Genomic DNA, 24,015 nt, shown 5'->3' with positions numbered 1-24,015 from the left:
CAGAGCCATTTCCGTTTCTGCTCATAGCACAGACTGTGCTGACATAAAGTCGTCGCTGCGGGCACCGCAAGCGGCCCTAGTGGCACTTCCCCTGTGAAGTAAAAAAGAAGTAAAAGTAAAAAACGCTAAGCGCTTTTACTTCTTTTGTCCTCTAACTGACATTTCCAGCGTCCCGAATGGAACGAGGCGGGGCTGACACTGACGCCACCGCCCACCCCTCCACCACCCCGCCTCCTCCCGGAGTCCCGGTTTCCCCCCCGCCCTCCGCCTCCATTTCCCAGAGTGCGGCGCGGAGCGGGGCAGGAAGTCCCGTGCGCCTGAGTCAGGGGAGGCGGGCGCGGCGCTGCCATGGCGCTGGAGACCCTGTCTCCGGAGTGGGAGTTCGACCGCCTCGACGACGGCTCGCAGAGTGAGCACGCGGGAGGCGGAAGGGCCGGGCTGGGGCAGGGCTGGAGCGTGTGTGTGTGTGTGTGCGTGTGCGCGCGAGGACGGAATGGGGCTGCGTGCTGAGCGGGCTGAGGAGACCCCTACCAGCCCCTATCGCGAGAGGTGGGCAGTGAGGAAGAGGAGGAAGCAGCCGTGGGAGCTGAGCGGGACCGGCCCCCATCCCGGTTCCTGCCTTCATCCCGGTTCCTGCCTTCTGCTCGCCGCGTTCAGAGCGGGCCCTGCTCCGTGCTCGCCTCAGTGGCTGTCGGGGGGTGTTTGGGTTGGTGGGGAGGAGGGGCTGCTGCGAGCTTTGCTTGTGCCCCCAGCGCGGCGGAGACCGCCGTCTTCGGCTTCTCCCGGTCACCCCTGGGTGCCCACGCGTGTGTGCAGCATCCCCCGGGCAGGCTGAGGCAGCCTGCTGAGATCAATGCGTTGTATGTGCTTTCTGCCGATAAAGGCCGTTTGGCACGGAGCTGGGTGTTCTCTTATACCTTTAGAAAATAGATACGTGAGAACTCGTGGTGCTGAGCTCTGTCAGTGGTTGTGTGTGCCCCATCCAAATCCATGTGTTCTCTGCCTGTGGAGCTGGCTGACCTACTTCCTAAATAGAGCTGTATGGCAGTCACATTGAGATACATGCTGTGTATTGAACTCTGCCAAATTGTAGAGGGAAAGGATGCCATTCAGAGGGACCTAAACAGGCTTGAAAGATGGGCCCTGGTGAACCTAACGAGGTTTAACACAGCAAAGTGCAAGGTTTTACACTTGGGAAAGAGGAATCCCAGGCATCCATACAGACTGGAAGGAGTGGTCCTTGAGAGTAGCCATGCTGAGAAGGACTTGAAGGGTCTTGACAGATGAGAAACTTAACATGAGCCAGCAGTGTGCCCTTGCAGCTCAGAAAGTAAATGGTATCCTGGGCTCCATCAGAAGAGGGGTGGCCAGCAGGGACAGGGAGGTGATTGTCCCCCTCTACTCTGCTCTTGTGAGGACCCAGCTGGAGTATTGTGTCCGGGTCTGGAGCCCCCAGTGCAAGAAAGACAGTGAGCTGTTGGAGAGGGTCCAGAGAGTCACGAAGATGATCAGGAGACTGGAGCACCTCCCCTATGAAGACTGGCTGAGGGAGCTGGGCTTGTTCAGCCTGGAGAACAGTAGGCTGCAGGGTGACCTCATGGCAGCCTTTCAGTACCTAAAGGGAGCCTAAAAAGAGGAGGGGAATCATTTCTTTGAAAGGATAGATAACAGCAGGACAAGGGGAAATGGTTTTAAGTTGAGGGAGGGAAGATCTAGGTTGGATGTCAGGGAGAAGTTCTTTACAGAGAGAGTGGTGAGGTGCTGGCACAGGCTGCCCAGAGAGGTTGTGGATGCCCCATCCCAGGAGGTGTTCAAGGCCAGGTTGGATGGGGCCCTGGACAATCTGGTCTAGTATTAAATGGGGAGGTTGGTGGCCCTGCATGTGGCAGGGGGGTTGGAGATTCATGATCCTTGAGGCTCCTTCCAACCCTGGCCATTCTGTGATTCTGTGAAATTAATGACACTAGGTGTTGCTGTGAAAATGTGTTACTCGTGGACCATCTGTTTCACGTACAGCATTGCCTTAGGATGGTGCCATTAATAATAGCCTATTCGTTATTCTGTCTTTTTGGCAGAAACTGAAGCTTTCCTGAGCTGAGGTCTTTGGCAGCTCTCAAGCCATGGAATGCAAAGTATGTTTTTTGCTCAGAATATCAGATCTGTGTGGGACTTGTTCATGGCATTACATGCAGCCATGTTACATCACCCAACATCCTTTCAGTATCAGAAGGGAGGCTGTAAAAAGGAAGGTGACAGGCTATTTACAGGGTCTGTTGTGACAGGACAAGGGGAAATGTTTTCAAACTAGAAACTGGTTATGTGGAAGAAGTTCTTTACAGTAAGGGTAGTGAAGTGCTGGCACAGGTTGCCCAGAGACGTGGTGGATGCCCCATCCCTTGTTTCACCCAAGGTCAGGCTTGAGGGACTATGAACACCCTGTTCTAGCTGTAGCTGTCCCTGTTCATTGCAGAGGAGTTGGACCAGATGGCCTTTGAAGATCCCTTCCGACTCAACGATTCTGTGACGTGATGTGCTCTATTACCACCATCTTGACTGTGAACAGTGGCGAAGTTCACAGTACAGTATACAACCAAGGAAAAGCAGAAAAAAAAGAGTCACTTGGAAAAAAAGTGTTGCTTTGCTTTGTCAGTATTCACTCTATGCTTGAGTATACTTGAGTATCACAAACTTTTAGAAATCACCATGTTCCTAACTGGGGAAATAGGATGCTGTAGAAATCCAGTTTACATTATTGTCCCAGGTATTTATTGACATTGCACTTGCAAATCCTGCTGTGGCAGTGGATTGCCCGAGTATTGACACTGCTGACTTTATGGAAGAAGATTAAATGAAGTTGGGTGTTTTGTGCTGCTAAGCATATCCTCATGCTGTTCCAGTTGTAAAAGCTTTCATTTTATCACCTGAGGAGAAACTAAATCAAACTTCATTGCAAACAGATATGTCTTGTGAAGCGGGTCTGTGGCTTGGAAGAAAAAGAAAATATGTGATTTCTTTTCCTTTTGCATGTAATCCAGTTTCTTTAGGAAAAAAAAGTTAAGCATGCTAGAAATCCCCCAGCTTGACACCATTTTAATCAATTCAGGCCTACCTGTATCTGGGGGGTTCACTAATAGCTTTCACTCTCATGTCTGCTTTAGAGAAAAGATGATAAATTATTCACACCTGCCTTTTATTTTTTGTATAGAATCAGTATGAGGTGGCACATCAATGTCTGGCAACATTTAGTTTTGTCGTACCTGATATCAGCTCTGTTGAGCTACAGCATGGTTTAAGTGCATCTTTTGGCTGCTGGAAAGATGACAGTTTGTGGGTTTTTAGGAGAGTGCTGCTGCTGTGAGATTTTTTGAGATATGCTGCCTATTTAGTCGAGGGAATTGATTTGAGCAGCAGTGCCTGTTTCTTACTCTTGTGTGACTTGTTTTTTTCAATTCTTCCTTATAGTCCCAATACCTCTTTCAATATTTTTTCTGCTCTTAGCTTTGCCTTTTGTGTGACAAGAGAAGGAACAGGAGGGAATACCACAACATGCTTCAAGAATTTAAGTTTCCATACTCTACAGCATCTTCTAACAGTAAAGTACTGCAACTGCCAGGATGGCAGGTTAAGCTCTGTTCTGCAGGGCTCTGCATCTTTTGGAGTTCTAGAGCTTTAGTGCATCAGGGCTTCTAGAAGATGTGCTGGAAGGGATTTGGAAGGTGAATTGGTAGAATAGAAAAAATATGATGATACGACACAATGGCTGCAAATCCATGTCTGAAGGGCATACTGCTGATAAAGAGTGTTTTGTTCACTTGCTGCTTATCTGCATGAAATTCAGTCTTCTTCATTTGGTGGTGTCTGTGAACCATCAAGACAGGCAGAACCCAATGGCATTAATGTGGAACTTAGTGTGGTATAGCTCACAGTGCATTTTGGACAGGCTTTGCAGCTGAATTGCTGCTGGTTTCAAAGTAGGAGCTTCGCATTTGTTGAGAATTTGTTCCATTTCTCCTCAGTCTCAACTCCCCAGTGCACAGTCCCTCTCTTCTTTGACTCTTCATTTGCCTTTGTTCATGCCTCCCCTTACTTGGCTGGGGCGCCTCTTCAGGCACATTTTCTCCAAAATACATCTCTAGGGTAATTGATTCAGCAAAACTGGTTTACTGAAGAGTAGTCATCAACTGCCATTTGTCTCAATTACAGACAGCTTAGATGAGCAGGAGGTTAAACCTGCAAAATAAAAAGATTTTTTAGCTTTTGTCACAACCTACTTGCTAAAACACAAAACGGGCATGTATACTGCTACATAAGCTAAAAAGATGCTATCTGCAGAGTTGTCTTTTTGTTTTGACAAAATTCAGTTATCGAACTAACTTAGGTTCTTTGGTTATTTATTTTAAAGGCAATGCTATTTTCAACAAAAAGCAAAAGGTTGTAAGCAATTAGATGTGCAGTCAGGTCATGTCTTCACTGATGACACTTGAGTCGTCAGATGAGAAAGGATTGTAGTTCCGTATGAAGCGTGGAAGTCCTGAGCTGTGATCACTCTTTCCATGGTTCAGATTGTGCAGCTAAGTCAGTGATTGTGTATTTCTTTTTTGTGTATGTGTGTTAGTGTAGGAAGAAGAAGTATCAGGATAGAGTGAATGAAGCTTTTCAGTTGTCTTTAGACTTGCTATACTAATTCTTACTGCTTCTCTTGGTATTTGACCAGCTGAGTATTTCCTTTTGAGCGTAAGAACCTACTTGGATCTATCAGTGACAGAACAGCTGTGCATTTCCATGTTCGGTGCTAAGCAGAAGAAAAATTCAGCTGGAAAGTAGTGAGTTGCAATATGGTGGGGATGATTGAAAACCATCAGCTTTCAGTTTAATACTTACTAAGAGGTAATAGGGGGAGAGCAGAAGACAGATTGCTTGTCATACAAGTTGTACTCAGACTAAAATATAACACCCAGTGCCTCAAATGTCTAATATCGTTGTCTATGGCCTGGCTCTGCTGATGGGTAAAATCATCTGCCATGCTGCAATGTGGTCAGTCAGTTCTTTGCTCTGCAACTTGGTGTGGTAGTTAGGTTTGTTCAGATGTTAGTTTAAAAATAAATGTACACTTCAAAAATATGTTTTAATAAGCCTCTTAAATGTTTGTTGTTCTTTCATATTTGGGGTTTATTTGAAATGGGCACTGAGTTGGATATTGGTTTTCAACACGTAAGAACTTTGTGTTACAAAGATGCAGTTGTTTCAAGAAGAAAATGCTGCACCAAAACTTGGAATGCAGTACTACTTGCTAAATAGCAACAGATTAAAACGTTAATGAACTTTGGGATATTGGAGTTTACAGAGTATTTTATGTAACTGTCAATGTTATGAATTCTCAGAAATCCATGCTGAAGTGCAGTTGAAGAATTATGGAAAATTTCTTGAGGAGTATGCATCTCAGCTGAAGAGAATTGAAGATGCTCTGGATGACTCTGTTGGAGATGTTTGGGACTTCAGTCTTGATCCTATTGCTTTAAAGGTCTGCTTGTATTTAATACGTGTTGAAACTGTTATTTTCCTCATTCCTTCTTCCTTTCAAACCTGATAAGTGAAAGCTTCTTGCCTTTGTGCTTCTAAAATGTTGACTGTTGTGTTTGAGAAGCCTATCCAATGCAGTTTTAATTGTTCTTCTTCCAGAAGTGTTTTATTCTTTGGTCATAAGTTTCCTGTAGAGCATGACCATTTTTCATCGCTGAACTGGGACATAAAAGTGAGAAGTACTTTTCAGTGTTGTTACCATATGGAACTTGTATGTGCAGAAGATGTAGTCTCAGTCAGTCCTCCATCTATTCAGATTACATGTGGGGCCTCTGTAGTGCTGAGCATATGTGAACTTGTCAGCTGTGAGACGGCTTCAGTACAAAATCTCAAGTGCCTGCATGTAGATACACACAATGCTTCCTGTTTCCTGCATTTGGAATTCCTAATTTCTCTTAGATTTCCGGGGTTGTTTTTATTCTGTGTGCACCGTAATGACTGTGTTTTTGCATTTCAAGTTTTATGAGTAAATTGATGTAAATCCTATATAGTGTGGCTAGTTCTTTTCCTTAATGCATGAATGTGCAAAGAGAAGGCTTCCTGCAGCGCAGGTTGTTGGTAAGGTGCCATTACTGGCTCTTTTTACTGACCTTACTTGAGATTAAACTGTAAAAAAGTTATGTTAATTTCTTAGTTGCTTAAATGTGGTTCTGACTAGTGTTTTCTAAAGCTTTTGTTTATTTTAATCAATTCTAGCTTTTGCCATATGAGCAGTCCTCTTTACTGGAGCTAATAAAGACGGAAAACAAGGTAATTGCTTTATGATTAAAAGCGGGGGGGGGGAAAATTTATTTTATCTAAAACTGATCCATTTGATCCATTTTAAACATGAAAAATGCTCTGTAGGATTTTTATTCGCTGTAGTTCTGTGATGGTAATCTGCTTTTTTTTCCTTCATCTAGGTTCTAAACAAAGTAATAACTGTGTATGCTGCCCTTTGTTGTGAAATCAAGAAGTTAAAATATGAGGTAAGTTCAGGTTCAATCACGTGTACGAAAGATTGATGATCTGATAAAGATTTATTATTTTGCAATAAGATATAATGATATACTGTCTAAATAACTTTTGTAGCATGACCACTGATTTATTAAAAGACAAATTTATGTTTCTGTTGATAGGCAGAAACGAAATTTTATAATGGCCTCCTGTTTTATGGAGAAGGAGGTAAGTAGCTCCCTTTACTGGAGAAGTTTGTAGTTTTGCTTCATTGCTTCCAATCGTATTAAATGCTGTGGGAAGTCTGTTTTTATATTACGGATGCATGCTTTCATTGTATCACTAAATGATAAATACAAAATAATGGACTTTGTGATAATAGAGCTGGCATTAAGACTTCATAAATGAAGCCTGATTATCTGCACTAAGTATTGTCATGATAATGGGAAGTTTTGTTGCAGCATGATGTACGTGAGAAGTACAGAGTATGGACTTGACATTTTTCAGGCAGATGACCTTTAAGTGAAGATAGTGGGAGAATGCATGAGATGTAAAAAAAAAAAAGCAGTGCTTTTGAAATTCATGACTTTTTTCAGTAAACATCTTGGCTTTTTTCTTAATGAGATTACATTTAGTGTTTAGGTGTACAGAAATCTGAGTTTATACACTGTAGCAGCTGTTTTTTCTAATATGGCATTGAATACCTGTGTTTCACTTGGAAACACATTATCCTCAACCAACTCACTTCCTGTTAGACTGCTTTTTGCAGGAGCTGTAGTTGGTTGTAGTAAAACCGTGAATCTACAACCATGTGGCTCTTGCCTTCTCTATATAGCAGGAAACATCTTTTTCATTTTATTCTCTCAGTGACGAGGATTACTGTAGGAACTTCAGCTGGTTGTGTTGCTTTTTGGATAATCTATAATTTCAAGAGAGGAAAGGTTGCATAGAAAGCATAAAGGGGAAGGATGCAGTGTCTAAATGGAGTTATAGAGGCTCATTTAAATTTTGCTCACTGTTCTAAAGGAATATTTTTATGAAGACCAGAAACTTTAAACTAGATATTATTTAGAAGTTTCCTTGTACAGGTTGAATGATCACCTCTCTAATCAGGAGACTGCTTTTCTTTAACACTATTGCTTTTGTGGTTTTTTTTTTTTTTTTTTTTTTTTTTTTTTTGTGGATGAACTTGCAATTGTAAGGTATTTTTTCCATAGTGGCCCAATAGAAAAATCTCAAATCTAGAGCATTAAGCTATCATCTCCTTAAAAAGACTGTCAGGTAGTACAGCTATTCAGCTGTCCAAAAGAGTTTAATGTGGTGACTTGATTGCTGCATCTCGTAGTATCTGATTAGTGTACTTTGTCACACGTGTAGTGCTTTGGACATAAGGTGAGAGCCAGTTGTTTTGTGCTGGATAGCATATAGGAAAAAAAATCTATTGATGAATAGCTATATAGATAGAAAAAAAAATTTATTGATGAAGTTGTATGCTACACAGTTTTTCTGTTGATTTATGATGTTATATATCCTTTCAGCTAATAACTATGCCAGCACACATTCTTTGCAATGTAAATAGCTTGCTTTTACAAACCTCTTTTAATGGAAACTTTGATGTACAGTTATGTAAGCTATATTCTGTAAGTTATATTCCTTTAAGGAATTCAGTTTCGTAATTATTTCCTTACAGTTGATGGAAACTTTTTTTTCCTGCTTTATGCATAACTTAAAAGCAATTTAATTCTATTGGGGAAGGAATTTCAAAATAATTCTATCTTAGGAAGCAAAATTAAAAGCTTTTAAAGTTCCACCAATAGGCTTGTAGGTGTGCACTGAATTTGTATGGCAAACATACCTGATTTGGAAGGTGAGCTCCAGGGTGTAACAAATAGCTCTAATGCAGCCTTTTTAAAGTAGTGACAGTTCTTTGTCTTTGAAGCCACAGATTCCAGCATGGTGGAAGGAGACTGTCAAATACAGATGGGAAGATTTGTTTCCTTCTTGCAGGTAGAGTATCTTGATTTTTGACAGCAATTGTAATATTAATTTTATTTGCAAAGTGGATTTAGAAGTCTTCAGTATCCTGCTTGCATCTTGCTGAAAGGAGCTGCAGTCATTTAATACTGTCATTTTGTTTTACTTTTACCTGCTCATCTCTTGCTACTACAATTCACTTAGAATGCTGCTGTTTAACTTGGTTTGCTCATCTACTCATATTTGGCTTTTTTTGTCTACACTAGTATAAAACTTTGGAAGACTCATGAGAGGGTAGGTTATAATTTGTGTAATTTTTGTCCAAGGAAATTAGAATTTCTTAACCAAATTTCAGTAGGTACGGGTAAGTATATGGGGTTGTTCCATTTGATAGTAAGGTCAAGGATTTCTGTTGTTACAGTTTTGATTAGCAAATTTTCATTGAAAACTGGGCATGAATTAATGGTTCATGCACTGTCATGTACCTGCTGGGAGGTGAAATTAAAGTATGTACCTGGGGAAGAAAAATTGTTTGTGCCACACTCAAGCTTTCAGGGAAGAACATTCATTTTGGACGCAGTTTGGTTGCTATGAGTATACTTTGCATGAAAACAAGGTCTGTGTTTCTTCTGGTGATTTCCTGTGATCTTAGATGTCTGTCTGCTCTGCAATTTCTTTTTCTTTATAATAGCTTAAGTGACTTTTATTCCATAAATGCATTTTTATTCAATATTTCTTGTAATGAAGGAAATGTTGAAGTGGAGAATATACAGGAAACTCTTAGAATGCTTAAATGAATTGTTAAAATTTCTTTTCTTGCTCTATCATGGCAGTGCTTATTTACTGAGTCATTAGTAGGTTGAATGCCATACGAAGTTGCTTCTCAACCTGTCTTCCTGTGCCCAAATGCAGTTGTTAGGATGTCTTTTGTTGTTTTTGTTTTTCCCTATCTTTTTCATCCTTTTTGCCTTACTAACATGGGCAGTTTCTTTTTTCAAGCTATTTCTCACTGAGGTGAGATCTGGTGGTTCTGAGTTGGGGCTGCTGTACATTATGGGTTTTTTTTCTAGACTTTTTTTTTCCTCCCTGTTAGGACTTTTTTGAAATAAAAAGTTGAGGGCAAAGTACTTGGCAGCCTAGATATCTTCAGCATAAGTGAAATACAAAGCTCCTTGTAGTGCAGGATGAGCTTACAGGTTATATCCCATTGAATGTGTTTATAGTGGAAATGTTACATAAACACAGCAGTCTTACTTGTGATCCCGCTTTGTCTGTGTCCTACCATAGCTTGTTGAATATTGAGCATGAGAAAGCAGGCAGACACAGGACATTGTCCCAGAGGGAAAATTACCATACTGACTGTTGGCTTGGATAAAGCTATGAGGAGGACTTTTGTTTCTTTTCCAGTCTTTTTCAACTTGTGTTGTTCTGGACCCACTCAGCAGTAACTGACATATGCCCATTGACTGGAAAATGCTGTTAAGGTCAATGTTATAAGCTTTTTCCTGAGGGCAATGTAAAAACACGACCGAAGACTATAAAAGATGAAATGTTTCCACAGAGCTAACATCTATGCTCTGGTTTACTGACACTTGGGAGTTAAATATTCTCTGCACATCAATATACCTTTTTTTACAGCTTAATTAACTGAAATTTGCTATGTAAAAACATTTAAATTATCAAATCAGTGTCGTGAAACACTACTAGGTAGTGTTGATCTTGCAGAAGATGGTATTTGAAGAACCCTGACAAACTAACAATTGTCTGTATTAGGTAGCTGATAAAATGCTGTTTAATTGGACCATTGCCTGGAAATTTTGAAGAGGCAGCTGGTGCACCTTCCCAAGGAAACGTGATCTCAATTGTCTATTAATGTGCTCTTCTGGAGTCTGTTGGCTGGTTTCAGCTGCATTTGATAGAGCAATACAAGCATTACAAGCAATACAAGAAGTAAAGATGCTTTCATGTTTTATGGAAACTGGTGACTAATAGAATGCAGAAACCCAAATAAGATCTGTTTTTGATGGAGAGAAAGACAGAATTCAGCTGTTAGCCTGTCTTCTGGCAAGAACAGCAGGCTGGCTGCTAGCCTGTGTGGGCTGTCTTGCTTGGGAGCCATCTGTGTGCTGACTGGCCAGACTCATCCCATGCAGGCAGATTAGATTATAGATGAATTAGTAAGCAAATACTATTTGTGGTTAAGAGAAACTCAGATTAATTTACCCCATTTCTCAAGGCATATCTTGTTAAAATCCATTATAGAAATTCAGAATTTTTTATGGTCAGAGTTGAGCTCTTTTTAGTCATCTTCTACTATATAACTGAGCTCAAGTTTTGCTTTGCTTGAGCATGCCTCTCAAAGGCTCTATTCTTTTATTTATTTATTTATTTTTTCTTTGAAGACAGCATTCTATGGCTGATTACTATTATATTATAGTATGCATGGGCCCCTCTTCTTTGTTAGTTTGTAATTTGAACTTGTCTGTCACCAGCTTCCAGAGTGTGACTCTTGAATCTAGTGGGAAAAGCACAGCCTTTGTTTTTAGGGATATTTGGATATTCCCTCCAAAGGTACATGTACACTTCAAGTCTCTTCTCAGTGTCTCTAATAAATTGAACTCTTGAAAAATTAACAGCAAAAGATATTTAAAGCACATCGAGCTCCTGAGGGGTGACTCTTTTCCATGTCTTCTCAAAGGCCCAATAAGCTTTTAAATGTGGCCCTTGAGCATCAAATATGGTATTTCAGTATCAGTCTCTAGCTTGTGAAAACAAGCTAGATGCAGGTGTTTTCTTTAATCTTTTCTCTGTCTAAAAGTGCACATTGGTACTTTAGTATTTCAAGATATACTGGAAGCTTTGTACAGTAACCTTTTGACTTAAACCCAAATCCTTTTTCAGACCTCTCAATTACTAGGATAATGTTTCCCATCCTGTTGTAGGTCTGTCCACTGACTTGGATTAGGGTTGTAGTTCCAACTTACACTGCAAGAAGTTTGGTGATTTATGTTCTGTATTTTGGAAGTAACGATGTTATCCATAAGAAGAGGCTATATATGTATGTGCTTTTTATTTTCTTATATTTCAGGAGCTGTCTTGCTTTGTTACCCGATGTTACGAAGTGGTGGTGAATGTAGTGCATCAGTTGGCTGTTCTGTACACCAGCAACAAGTAATTATTCCCTGAGATGCTGTATCACTTTTTATGTAGTTTAAAAATGCACATGATATAAACGTTCTGCCTAAGGGTTGATTATTTTGGGAATATTATTATCTAGAGATATGGAGGATGCTTTGTTGCACAAATTTGGGCTTCATTACCCATCTTCAAGTTTATTTTCAGGAAAGTTGGAGCTCTTATTAAATGAGATGCAAGTGTTGTGTTGTTTTTTTTCTTTTAGGTAGACTGATGCTTCGGAGGCTCTTAATCTTGTTCAAGAGATCCTCTTGCTATTCTTGCAGTCTCCCTCTGCGAGACTCTTTCTTTTGATTGCTATAGTAGATACCAGAGCTTTCAGAGCTTAAAAATCAGATCACTTTCACAATTCAATGTTTAAATATGTGGTTTTCTTAAACTTGGTGGTTGAACTGATACTGATGAACAAGTTACTGTCACTTGCCATGTGACTTTATGCCTTTGTGCATGCAGTGTTGTTTTGACATGACTGAGAGAGCCCCAAGTAAGCTGCACAAATGAATCAGTGGTATCTATGAAATCACTGGTTTATTCTTTAGTATTCAACATTGATTATAATCTTCAGACAAAAGATACTACGGGTGATATTGCTGGTTGTTTTGATGTTGCCAGTTATGTTATATATTTCTGACAGAACAGTCATGGTTTTAACATGTGATGTTGAGCTTAGTGAGGGTGGCTGTGCTTATTTCTTCTACTCAAAGGAGAGTTGAGCCCTGAGTCAAATTGTTGAGTTTAGCCCTGAAGATCAAGAGCCCTGCTGTTCTCTTGCTATTTCTCCCTAAGTAGTTTAGCATAATTCTCAGTTTTATTGGTTGTTTTCATTTTTGTCTTATACTGCAGCACAAGATAGACTTTCTGTGTTGTGCTGAGTGAGAAAGGCTGGATGTGTAGCTTAGTTATGGCTTGGCTGAATGTGTGAAGTGGCTTTGTACTTTTGAGCCCTGGGACTGTGTCAAGACTGCTTAGCATAACTGACCTGGGAACTGTTGCTAGTATGTGTGCACTGGATGAAATCAGTGGCTTAAACCAGATACATGCCTTGCATTCAGAACTGCAGTACCAAATTTGATCATATGCTTTAATCATATTTGGAAGCTTATCTTATTTTCTGAATTTACTGTGTAAGTGAAGAAACATACTCTAAGAAACAAAAAACCACTCTTTGGTACAGAGGTGCTAAATATTCTCTGTTCTAAGGAGTAGTATATGTTAAAATACTTGTTTTATTTGCAGGAATGCACCTAAAATTATAGAGACATCAGGAGTTCATTTTCAGGTGGGAATAATTTTGTGCCTTTTTGCTTATGTTTTTTTTTTTTTTTTTTTTTATTTTTTTTTTTTTGGCTAATGTATTTGTCTTAACCCTGAGAAAAGTAGCAAGAAAGTGAATTTCAGGAATAACTTTCAGTCTGGAGTCACCTTTACAGATTGTATTTGCTTAATCAGCTTTTTCTGGCCTTTACCTGGGAAGAGCTGCTACTTTGTTCCTGTCAGACTCTGGCTTTCCTAGCTGAAAAGTGTTTGCATGCTTTGTTACTGTGTGTAATATGTGCTTCTGCTTTTAGCTAATTTTGAAAATCCTATCTTCAATGTCAGATCAATGAATCTGACGGGGTGCTTGCATACAAACTGTTTTTTCTTGTTTGCCATTACAGATAATATTAAATACTTAAGCAACCAGGAAATCTCTGATTTAACTCTCTAGCTGATGCCTTGCTGCTCATCACATATTGAAAAGACCTGGTGTTTTATATGCAGTGCCCCACATGCAGTAAACACTTCATTTTCTTCTTTCTCTAACAGGCGATGTATGAGCATCTGGGAGAACTGCTGACAGTCTTAATCACTCTGGATGAAATAATTGACAATCATGCCACTCTGAAGGATCACTGGACAATGTACAAGAGGTGTGTCTCTGAAGGTGTGACAAATATTCTCATGACATAAAAGATAAAAACATGTGCATGTGCCTTCTTTCAAAAAAATTAGGTTGGGGACATGGAATTTTTTAGCCTCATGCATTATCTGGAAACCTCAAGAAGGAGCAGGGCAAAGCTCCCATTTTGTCCTTCTAACAGCATAAGGAAGTTTTTAGTGCTGAATTTCACATTTGCCATTCCAGAAGCTGTGTGGTAAGTATCTTGAAAAAGAGTAATGGTTCAAGGGGTTTAAAATGCATTTGGTAAGAAATCTTATTTTATGCAGAACTGACTTAAGACCATTCATATCCATATTGATCGAAGGCTTTGGAATAGATTTGAGTAAGAGCATTATCTAAAGCAAGTAAAGAATCAACAATTATGTAGGCTGTTAAATTAGTGGAAAAAGAACAATTTCAATGAAAACCTCAATACATTGTAGTTGTTTAAATGTAAGTGGCTTAAACAGACTTGTTTGTTTTTAATAATTTGGAGTTGCTGCTGGGCAGAGATACAGGCAATTAAAACCTGTTCCACAAAACAGTGATATTAGGATACTGTAGGATATAAACTGTCAGTACATCTTAAATTCTTTTTATGTCTACTCCTTACAGGCTGCTAAAATCTGTCCATCACAACCCTTCCAAGTTTGGGATTCAAGAAGATAAACTGAAGCCATTTGAAAAGTTGCTTTTGAAACTGGAATGCCAGTTGCTTGATGGAATGATATTTCAGGTAACAAAATTAAAGTTCACCAATATGGTAGAGAAAACTGACAGTAAAGTGAGACTGTTTATGATACAGTTTTTAATAGGATGCCACACTTCTGTGTGTATTTTCTTTTTCGTGTGTGTTTGTATGTTTTTGTTGTTGTTTGTTGGCTTGGTTTGTTCCAGATAGTGGATCTATTGTGTGATCCTTCCTTCTGCTTCCCTCGTGCTAGAGTTGTGCCAGGCCTTGAATGCAGTTAATGCTTGCTGTTGTGTAGAATGAAAGAAACACAGAAAACTTGGCATTAGGACTGTGTATTCTCAAGGACATTCTTTTTTCATCCAGAAATTTTCATAGTGGTTATTCAGGCTATGTATAGATCCACTTAATTCCAGTTACAGCTAAACTGCTAAATGATAAAACATAATTTGTCCCTTCCTTTCAAAGGATGCTGCTACCAACTATGTGGGTTTTTTTCATCTTGACTTTTTATACAAAAGCTTCATTATCAGTTTAGATTCTGTTATTCATTCATTTCCCCTCCAGTCCTGCCAACACCCCTCCCTAACAAAAATACGTGACTGATTTCTCAAATGAAATCCTACTGAAGATTATAATAACAGTTATAGAAACAGTCTAAAATCTTCATATTTTTACATTTTGACTATTGTGTGGTTATGAGTATTTTCATGCTACGAGATCATGATCCGCATCGTACATAGGGTGGTCTTGTTTAGGTAATGGACATTAGTAAATGTTAGTACAAATACGCATCTGGTTTCTTGGTAGCAGCACATCATGTGATTTCTTTATAAGTGCCCCATGACAGAAATTTTAAATCATTAAGTTTTTTTTTAAATGCTAAGTGTAAGAGAGGTTTTTAATGTTTCCTGTGTGGTTTAGTATATGAAACAACCTAAACATATATCAAAATCTACGTGAAGTTTAAGGTTGTGACTTCAAATAAGGACGATATGACATATACCAATGAACCCTAGCATGATTCTTCTCTTGCAGATTTTTATCTTTGAGGCCTGAAATTCACAGCATTGTAAATTTTTTTTTTCTTTCTATAGGCCTGTATAGAACAGCAGTTTGATTCCATAAATGGTGGAGTGTCTGTGTCAAAGAACAGCGCGTTTGCTGAAGAATTTGCTCACGCTCTTCGCACAGCCTTTGCAAATGTTGAAGGCAAACTTGGTAATGCAAACTGATGTTTCTCCTGTCAGGTTCACTGTTTCTAAACATGTGAGTAGATTTCTAAAAGGACTTCTGTGTGTGTGTGTGTTTCTGCAGGTGAACCTTCAGAGATTGACCAGAGGGATAAATATGTAGGCATCTGCGGCCTTTTTGTACTGCATTTTCAGATTTTTCGGACCGTAGACAAGAAATTTTACAAGTCATTGCTGGATGTCTGCAAAAAGGTGAGTGCTTTGCTCTTCTTGTTAATAATTAAGAGGAAAGGAATAGTCTATATAAATGAAAGGGTTAATTTTCTTGGCTGTGTAGTGTGCTTAAGACTTGGGAATAGAAAGAACACAGTTTACCAAAAGGAGTCAGAGAACAGACTTCAAAACTTTCTGTCTTTTTACAACGTGCTCCCCTCTCTGTTTTAAAAGACGGTCTAAAACCTGTGCAGTCACTTTGTGTTTTGTACTTAGTAAGCAGCAATGTAAAATAACTTAAAATTATCATTAAAATGTTTATTCTCAAGTTTAATACGGCAGTGAGGACAAACAGTTGTTGGTTGAAGTGTGAACATCGTGGGACTGAATAAATGCTCTGGGATTTGGCTTGGTTGCACGCATGTTTTGAAAGCCCTCTGAGTTAAAGGTGATCAGGGCTTCTTAGTTTTGGGTAATATTAAGGAATGGTTAAATTCTGTAACACTGTAGAGGAAACACTGAGAGTGGTAACAGCTTTGCTTGTAATGTCCTTAATGGACTTCTAGAGGAAAACGTTTTTGAGGACTTTTTAAAATATGATCATTTATACTTTGAAATTGATTATGCAGATATGAAAGAAGCTGAATTGTTTGTTGTGGTTCACAGGAGGCATGAGAAGCAGATGTTTCATAAGTATGCATAGTGCCATAGTGTTTTCCTGTAATTACTTATTATTCATTGTTTATTAATTCTGAAGTCATAGCCTGAACCAGCCTGACTGAGCACCTAGTGAAGGGACATAGCGAGCCCAGGGAGCACTAGTGAAAGCAGTTCACCTCCCTAAGCCTCATTTAAGGGCTGGCTGCCATGAGGGAAGGTTCTTTACCTGGAGATCCTGCTTTTGGAGTACTTGATAAACCCTGATCCTTGGTCACAATCCAATTAAAGAAAGATTTGTTTACCCATTCCATCACCCTTTTTCAGATAATTTAGAACTGGTTATCTGCTGTTGCCTTTCCCTACACTTTCTATTCTCCCGCCCCCCCCCCAGCGGGTGGTGTTTGGTTTTTTTTTTTTGGCTACAGGTACCAGCCATCACGTTAACTGCAAACATTATCTGGTTTGCTGATAACTTTCTGATTCAGAAGATACCAGCTGCTGCCAAACTTCTGGATAAGAAAAGTATTCATACAATTAAAACACAAAGGGAAAACTTCTTACAGCAGAAGGCTCAGTCACTTACCAAGTATGCTACCTAAATATTACTTCATTGTGCTGTGTGTAAACATGTGGGTTTCCTTATTCTTTCCTAAACTTAGCAGTGCTACAAAACACATTAGTACACTAAGTAGCAAGAAAAAAGTTGGTGCACTTTCTACAATCCTGCTTGAAAAGTGTTGGTCAGAGCTAAATGTTTTTTCATGCTCTCGGAAAAACTGTTATTGCTTGACCTAAATCACAAAGTTCTTGATGGTTTTAAGTATCTGATTTTTCTCAGGTAACTTTTTTTTTTTTTTTTTTCATACTTTAAGCTTTTTTTTAAAATTAGTGTCTAGTAACCTTAGCTGCCTTTTTTTTTTTTTTTTCCTGTTAAGTCTCTCTGGTTTCTGTGTGTCCATGGATGTTAGTCCCATATAGGTTAAGTAATTTATGGAGGGGTTTCTTCTCTACTCTGCAAGCTTTTTTATTTTCCTTATGTCATCATTGCTTATTTAATGGTTTGTGAAATTGTACTTGTCAAACAGCTTCTTTTTTGTGCTGCGTGTGTCACTTGCCTGTCATTTCTTTCTCAAATTTCTTTCAAAAGATCTGTTACAAGCTGAGTTGAAACTTCTGAGTTGTCAGTCGTATGAACAATGAATGCTCTGCACTTCATAGGGACTTAACAGGGCTGAGATCTGTTTTTGTTGCAAACCAATCCAAGAGGGTGGAAATTGGTTGGTGGGACAGAAATAAACACTAGAAATTCAGAGGTTTACTTCTCACCCTGTATGTGGAAGTTGGTTTGAGAGGAGAGGTTGTGGGGAGGCAAAGGGATAGCTATTACACAATCTCATAATAGGAGGACAAGGTAAAAATGGCTTTAAACTAAAAGAGAGGAAACTAAATTGGATGTTAGGAAGAAGTTCCTTACTCAGAGTGGTGAGAAACTGGTACTGAGTGCCCCATCCCTGGAGGTGCTCAAGGCCAGGTTGGATGGGACCCTGGGTAGCCTGAGCTGGGGGGTGGCAGCCCTCCCATGACATGGGATTTGGACTGGATAGGCTTTTAAGTCCTTTCCAACCTAAGCCATTCTGTGAATTCCATGCCTATGTTGTCTTTGAGCACTTTTTCACTACTGTTTTACTTATGTTTCAACCTGCTTCTTCCTATAACTAGTATAATTAAGGCAGATTATTTTATGGAGAAGTATGCTTTTTAAGAGATGGCCTGGAGGTGGGAAGTTATGATACATTGTAAAAATTTCAACTTAGAGGGAAACTATTAGCAACTCATGGAGGACTTGTTGGCTACTATTTAGAAACGTTTTTAGCAGACTTATTTACTGCATAATTTTAAAGAAGTTCAGTGTATGTACTCCTTAAAGAGCTGTTGTTCTCTTGAAAGAAGAGAATACAGAAAGTTTTGGCTCTCTTTAGGGTATTCTTGCACAGCTATAATGGACAGATTAACTAATCCTTATCTATAGATAGGATAAGGATTATCTATAGATAACTGAAATGTATGCTATAATGAGATTCAGGTGCTTTCAGGAATTGAGAGCTTTGGGGACTGAACCTAAAAATGTTTGGTAGTGTATTTCCCATGGAGGAATTTAGGCTTTGGAAATAGAAAATTCTGATAGTCTTCCTTAAACACAGTTTGTTTGTTTCCCTGTCCAGAGATATGCAGTCGTATTATGTCTTTGTGAGCTCGTGGATGACAAAGATGGAATCTATCTTGTCAAAAGAGCAACGCATGGATAAGTTTGCTGAAGATCTTTCTAACCGCTGTAATGTCTTCATTCAGGTGTGCAATCTTTGAGTGTGGTGATATGGAAAATGATACAAAAAGTAGATGGTTTTTGTATAAGCTGTTAGATGTTAAAAAAAATCACTGAAGTTCTGTGATCATCGTGTTACTAGAAGTAAGCTAAAACTTGAAATGCCTATTTGGTGCTCTCTTAAGTAAACCTGTGAAAGGTGCGTACCCATATGGCATGTGGCAGAAGTGAATCTGACTAAATATTTGATTGTGAAACTTTCTAAGTATTTCTCTTAACTTGACAGATCTTCACTGACTGATTTACTGACCTATGCTTAATTTGAAAGATTCCAGAAAAGCTTAATGATCATACTATTTAATAACTACTAGGCAGGTTTGGTCTTTCAGCTTTGAGATCCATCTCAGACTTCCCAACTCAGGTGGGAGTTCTCTTTTAGGGGTAAAAGTTAATTGTTTGGTGTGTATGAATAATATGTAGTGGGGAAAAAAGAAACTTTTTTCTGTCCTTACTTTATTTTTAGGGTTTTCTTTATGCGTATAGTCTTAGCACCATCATTAAAACTACGATGAATCTCTACATGTCAATGCAAAAACCTATGACCAAAACCTCAGTGAAAGCTCTGTGCAGACTTGTGGAACTTCTGAAGGTAGGTCACTGGATGAGAACTGTAGGTCAGATATCATGTGTATTTAAAATGAAGGGGAGGAAAAAATGAAAAAGGGTGGGAGTGGAAATGATGAAATGGGGAACCTGGATGAGGAAGTAGTTTTGCATGGTTTCTTTTTCAAGACTGGGTTTGTACAGGAAGACTGGGAGATCAGAACTGACTGGTGTAACTTGTAACCAGCTTCCTTAGTTGGCATTTTCTATTCAGCCTTTTTCCAAAAGGAAATAGTCTGCTTTGCAGTTGCTTTCTAAAATTTTGTTGAGCAGAGCTGGATTATTCAGACGAATGACCCTGAAACAAAAAACAAAACCTCTTTATGCTCTTGTATGGCTTGATTTTTTTTTTTTTCTTGGTTTCTGAGGGTTAATTGCAACTGCAACTCTCAATACGTTTTGAAAGGCAAAGAGTCTGTATGTGTGGATGAATCAGCCAACATAAAAGCAAATTCTGAAGGTGACAGTTTTGATAACTACATCAACTGTTGTGTTTTGACACTGATTTAAGGCAATAGAACACATGTTTTACCGGCGAAGTATGGTTGTGGCAGATTCTGTGACACACATTTCTCAGCATCTGCAGTATCAGGCTCTCCATTCCATTTCTGTAGCCAAGGTATGTAACCCAAGTTCTAATCGTTGTTATATTTATGTAAGGTTTTTTTTTTTTTTCAGGGTAGAACACATGTTTTATTGTAAAGAAACTCAAACTCTTAATGTCAAGTGGAAATATTTTTCTTGATTTTGCAAAACTGATAGGTATATACATAAACTTTCCAGTAAATCAGAGTTTTTATCCTGGAAACTTAACACAAATGGTGGCTTTCTGTTTTTTTTTTTTGGGTTTTTTTGCCTAGCTGGGGTCCTTACTCTCAACTCCTGCATTCTCATTGTATTCACTTCAGTTTTTGTTTCTAGTGGTTTTCAGAATGACTTTCTTTTTTCAATGTCATCTCTGGTTTACATTCAAAAAGCATTTGAATGCAAGTATAAACGAGAAGGCTTTTATTTACGAAGTCATTATCCACTTAGTGAAAAGCAGAGGTTAATATGATGGCTTACAGGACTCTTGTGAGAGCATAAATTCACTGCTCAACTCAGTGACGCAGAACAATGTCTGGTGGTGATGCACCAATATGTGTACATATTTGTTTATGGGAAGATAAGAGTTTAACACACATTTCGCTTATCAGCCAAACGTAAGACAGAATAGATTACAATTTTAAGAATAGATCTCTTTAATTGCCAAAATTAGACACATCAAAATTGTTTGATGTTTGAAATTTGGCTGTAATAATCTCAGTTTGTCTGACATCTGTTCCTCTCAAAACAGTACTTCTAAAAAGCTGTTCTGTATATAAATATATGTGGAATACTTGACATATGTATATGTATTTATACGGCTGAAGAAGTTCCCAACTTCTAATGTACCTTAGAAGAAAAATTATCATACAGTCACAGTGCAGCTTCTGCAGTATTTTTGTACTGTATCACCACACCCGTATTTCAACTTTATAGTTATGTAATACCCCTGAACGGGCCGTATGTGAATCTGGACTCAGCTCTGTTCACAAAACGTGATTTGTTGTCAGAAATACCCAATTTATGGTAAACTCATAAACTTTGAAAAAGGCAGGTAAGCTATTGCTTTTGGGCTAACTTTTCTCTTAATTTCTGTGTCTTTCCGTCATAAAGAAAAGAGTCATTTCTGATAAGAAGTACAGTGAGCAACGCCTGGATGTCCTTTCTGCTTTGGTGTTGGCTGAGAACACCCTCAATGGGCCCAGCACAAAACAGAGGCGACTGATTGTTTCCCTTGCGTTAAGTGTGGGAACACAGATGGTGAGTGCTGTGATTATTACAGACCTTTCTTTAAAATGATAGAAACATTCAGGTTGGAAAAGAGATCCCAAGTGTTGTATCTTACAAAGCCTTTTTCTTTCAAACAGAGAACTTTCAAAGATGAAGAACTCCTTCCTCTCCAGCTAGTTCTGAAAAAACTAGACTTGATCAGTGAACTTACGGAGAGGTAGGCAGTGACTTATGATACATAGAAGGCAGGGGAGCTGGTTTTTCATTTGGCACATTGCAAAATCTGGTGGCTGCATGCTGTGATTTTTTGCATATTGTGGACCAGGGATGGACAGAAAGAATTCTAGGCCTACACCTGAAGCTTGCTAATCTTCGGGTAGGAAACACAAGTCATGTTTTACTTAACTGTGGCTGGCTAGATTAATATACTTCTGGTCATTTTAAAATTGTGTCACTTCCTAAGACATGAAGCTGGTTAGGTTTATGTTAAATAAAAACCTTCCTATTAACTCAAGCTATAATCACCTGATAGCCATAAATGTCACTGCAAGTGCATTTATGTGTAGAATCTGGTAGCTTTTAGAACTACTGGTACTTGGGCTGTAAGGCAAACTGAAATAGTCAGTTCTCTAACATAAAATTTGCTATAGCTACTTCTGGCATCAGATGGCTTTCCTTAAGAATTTATTTTGAGATTATACCAGGCTGTAAATTTACACAGTTCCGTGGCTTTATTACTGTGGGTGTAATTTTGGGGGCACTCATTGTATAATGTTAGCTATCTCAAAGCCAGGTGAATATCTGTACTGTGTATATTTAATGGAGACCTCCAGTGGATGACTTATGGGATAAAGTAATTTATCATGGGGCAAGTATTGCATGCAAGCTGTATCAGAAGGGGCCTGTTTCTGTTTTTGTTTGACTGCAGAGGAAGCTTAGGATGTATGTTTTGCTTCTAAGCTGCTAATTGCACGCAATAAGAAAATTATTTCAAATTTTGCTGTGGAGTAAGGCTTAGTTTTTTCATAGACTGACTAGCCCTTATTTGCAAATGAGATATTTGTTTTTAAATAGACTAATTGAAAACAGAAATGTTGAGTACCTGTTTTGTTTTTTTCAAGGGCTTTTGAAGGACATTGCACCTGGAACATTAAAGTAACTGTAAAAAAAAAAAACAAAAAAAAAAACAAAAAAACCAGCTTGGAGAGTAGTTGTTTTTAGCTTAAACACGCTAGTGTATATATATATATATTGCTGTGTTAGAAAAACAACTTGTTCCAATTCTTTGTCTAATTAGTAATCTTGTGTTCTAGAGTTCGAGCACAATGTGACTGTTGTTTCTTATACTGGCATCGAGCAGTCTTTCCAATCTATTTAGATGATGTGTATGAAAATGCAGTTGACTCTGCTAGACTGCATGTAAGTAATAATGCTAGTAATGGAGGGATTCAAAGGAGTAGAGGAAAAAGTTTTAGTATGCAAACAAGGAAAATAATGTGGGGAGGGGGGAAAAAAAAAAAGGCAAAACTCAGATAAGTTACACATAACAAGGAAATGTTTTTATGTCCTCCAGGTTGAAAAGACTATTTTTGCTCAAAATCCAAAGAGCACTGTTAGCGCTCTAAAAATTTGTCTTTAAAGTGTCTCTCTCCACTCACTTCAATTTGAAGTTAATACTTTTTGCTAGACTTGAGCATTTTAAGCCCTGTTTGCACCTGACACCACGTTCTGTGATACAGCGAGGGATGACTGACCTGTAGCTTCTTCCACTCCACTTCTCTCTTTGCAGTATTACGTTCTTGCTGTAGAAGTGAATCACGCTTTGTCACGCTAATGCTGATTAAAATCAGTGATCTGACCCATTGTTGTGCATGCCATGGTCAGTTATAGCATATAGATTGTAGTACAGATTGTTGAAGATGAAATTGTTAATAATTACAACCTTCCTGGGAGCAGATCAGCAGCAACTAAGTATCTTAGGTTGGCATGTTAGGGACAAGGAGCTGTAGTAGTAAATGAAGTCTTGTTTTGATAAAAATGGGAATGCTGTTGGACTTGATTTGCTTGTTAGCTTTGAGCACTCAGTATTTGAGGTGTTGATGTGTCTGTTAATCTGTTCATTAAGCATAAAAGTTCCTTTTCTCAGTATATGTTTAGCGCACTGAGGGACTGTGTTCCTGCTATGATGTATGCAAGACATTTGGAATCTTATGAGGTGCTTCTGGAGTGCTATGACAAAGAAATCATGGAAGTGCTCAATGAGGTAATTTATTTGAAAAGGAAATGGAATGCATCACTGTTTGGAGTATCTTTTAGACTGGCATCAACTGTACCAGCCCTCATGTATTGTATAAAAATATCTCAGCAACCTTGAGGTGGTGTGAAGTATTTCGGTAACTGAGACAATGATCACTTACCAGCTTGAATATTTACAGCATATTATTAGTAGTATCTCTGTTGTCCAAGAACTTGAAAATGCTGCTCTCTAAATTATAAAAGCTGGCAAAATCTGAGTTACAGTTTCAGCTGTGTGGGCAGAGAAGTGCACTTTCTCAGATCAGCTTCGGCTTGTATGAATGCCTGATGTGTAATACTGTTTTTAGCGTATATACCTGGCTTTTAGTAGTAGAGGCACTATGAATGTGGGTGACCTCTTTAGTGACATACCTAGAATTATAAAGAATGTTTGACAGAGAGCAAATGTGAGTTCAGATTTCCCAAGTCTTAGGTTTAACCTCTGAACTGCTTTTTTTGGCTTGTCCAAAAGCAAATGTTATGTGTTCTGCAGAAAATCAGTCCAAATTGCTGAATGAGGTCTGGTTATCTAATCTATCTTCTTAAGATGAGAAGA

General features: G+C 38.8%; 1 protein-coding gene across 2 annotated transcripts in view; it reads left to right on the top strand.

The window, feature by feature from the left end:
* Window positions 1–298: 298 nt before the first annotated feature.
* Window positions 299–24,015, top strand: part of WASHC4 (WASH complex subunit 4) — a 39,869-nt gene continuing 16,152 nt past the window's right edge. For both annotated transcript variants that reach the window (XM_042838019.1, XM_042838018.1), the window contains exons 1-20: window positions 299–409; window positions 5,382–5,521; window positions 6,277–6,330; window positions 6,483–6,548; window positions 6,699–6,744; window positions 8,456–8,523; window positions 11,579–11,661; window positions 12,922–12,964; window positions 13,492–13,595; window positions 14,222–14,342; window positions 15,395–15,518; window positions 15,615–15,742; window positions 16,789–16,949; window positions 18,586–18,712; window positions 19,210–19,335; window positions 19,861–19,968; window positions 21,048–21,194; window positions 21,302–21,381; window positions 22,478–22,583; window positions 23,311–23,427. In XM_042838019.1, coding sequence (XP_042693953.1) covers window positions 349–409; window positions 5,382–5,521; window positions 6,277–6,330; window positions 6,483–6,548; window positions 6,699–6,744; window positions 8,456–8,523; window positions 11,579–11,661; window positions 12,922–12,964; window positions 13,492–13,595; window positions 14,222–14,342; window positions 15,395–15,518; window positions 15,615–15,742; window positions 16,789–16,949; window positions 18,586–18,712; window positions 19,210–19,335; window positions 19,861–19,968; window positions 21,048–21,194; window positions 21,302–21,381; window positions 22,478–22,583; window positions 23,311–23,427 — 2,010 coding nt within the window. In that variant the 5' untranslated portion in view covers window positions 299–348. The remainder of the gene's footprint in view (window positions 410–5,381; window positions 5,522–6,276; window positions 6,331–6,482; window positions 6,549–6,698; window positions 6,745–8,455; window positions 8,524–11,578; window positions 11,662–12,921; window positions 12,965–13,491; window positions 13,596–14,221; window positions 14,343–15,394; window positions 15,519–15,614; window positions 15,743–16,788; window positions 16,950–18,585; window positions 18,713–19,209; window positions 19,336–19,860; window positions 19,969–21,047; window positions 21,195–21,301; window positions 21,382–22,477; window positions 22,584–23,310; window positions 23,428–24,015) is intronic.

Source organism: Centrocercus urophasianus, unplaced genomic scaffold, assembly GCF_019232065.1.
Source record: "Centrocercus urophasianus isolate 14NV4802_14NV808 unplaced genomic scaffold, USGS_Curo_1.0 seq_73, whole genome shotgun sequence".
Taxonomy (NCBI): Eukaryota; Metazoa; Chordata; class Aves; order Galliformes; family Phasianidae; genus Centrocercus; species Centrocercus urophasianus.
The sequence above is the reverse complement of the archived record's forward strand: the minus strand, read 5'-3'. Positions and strand labels throughout refer to the sequence as shown.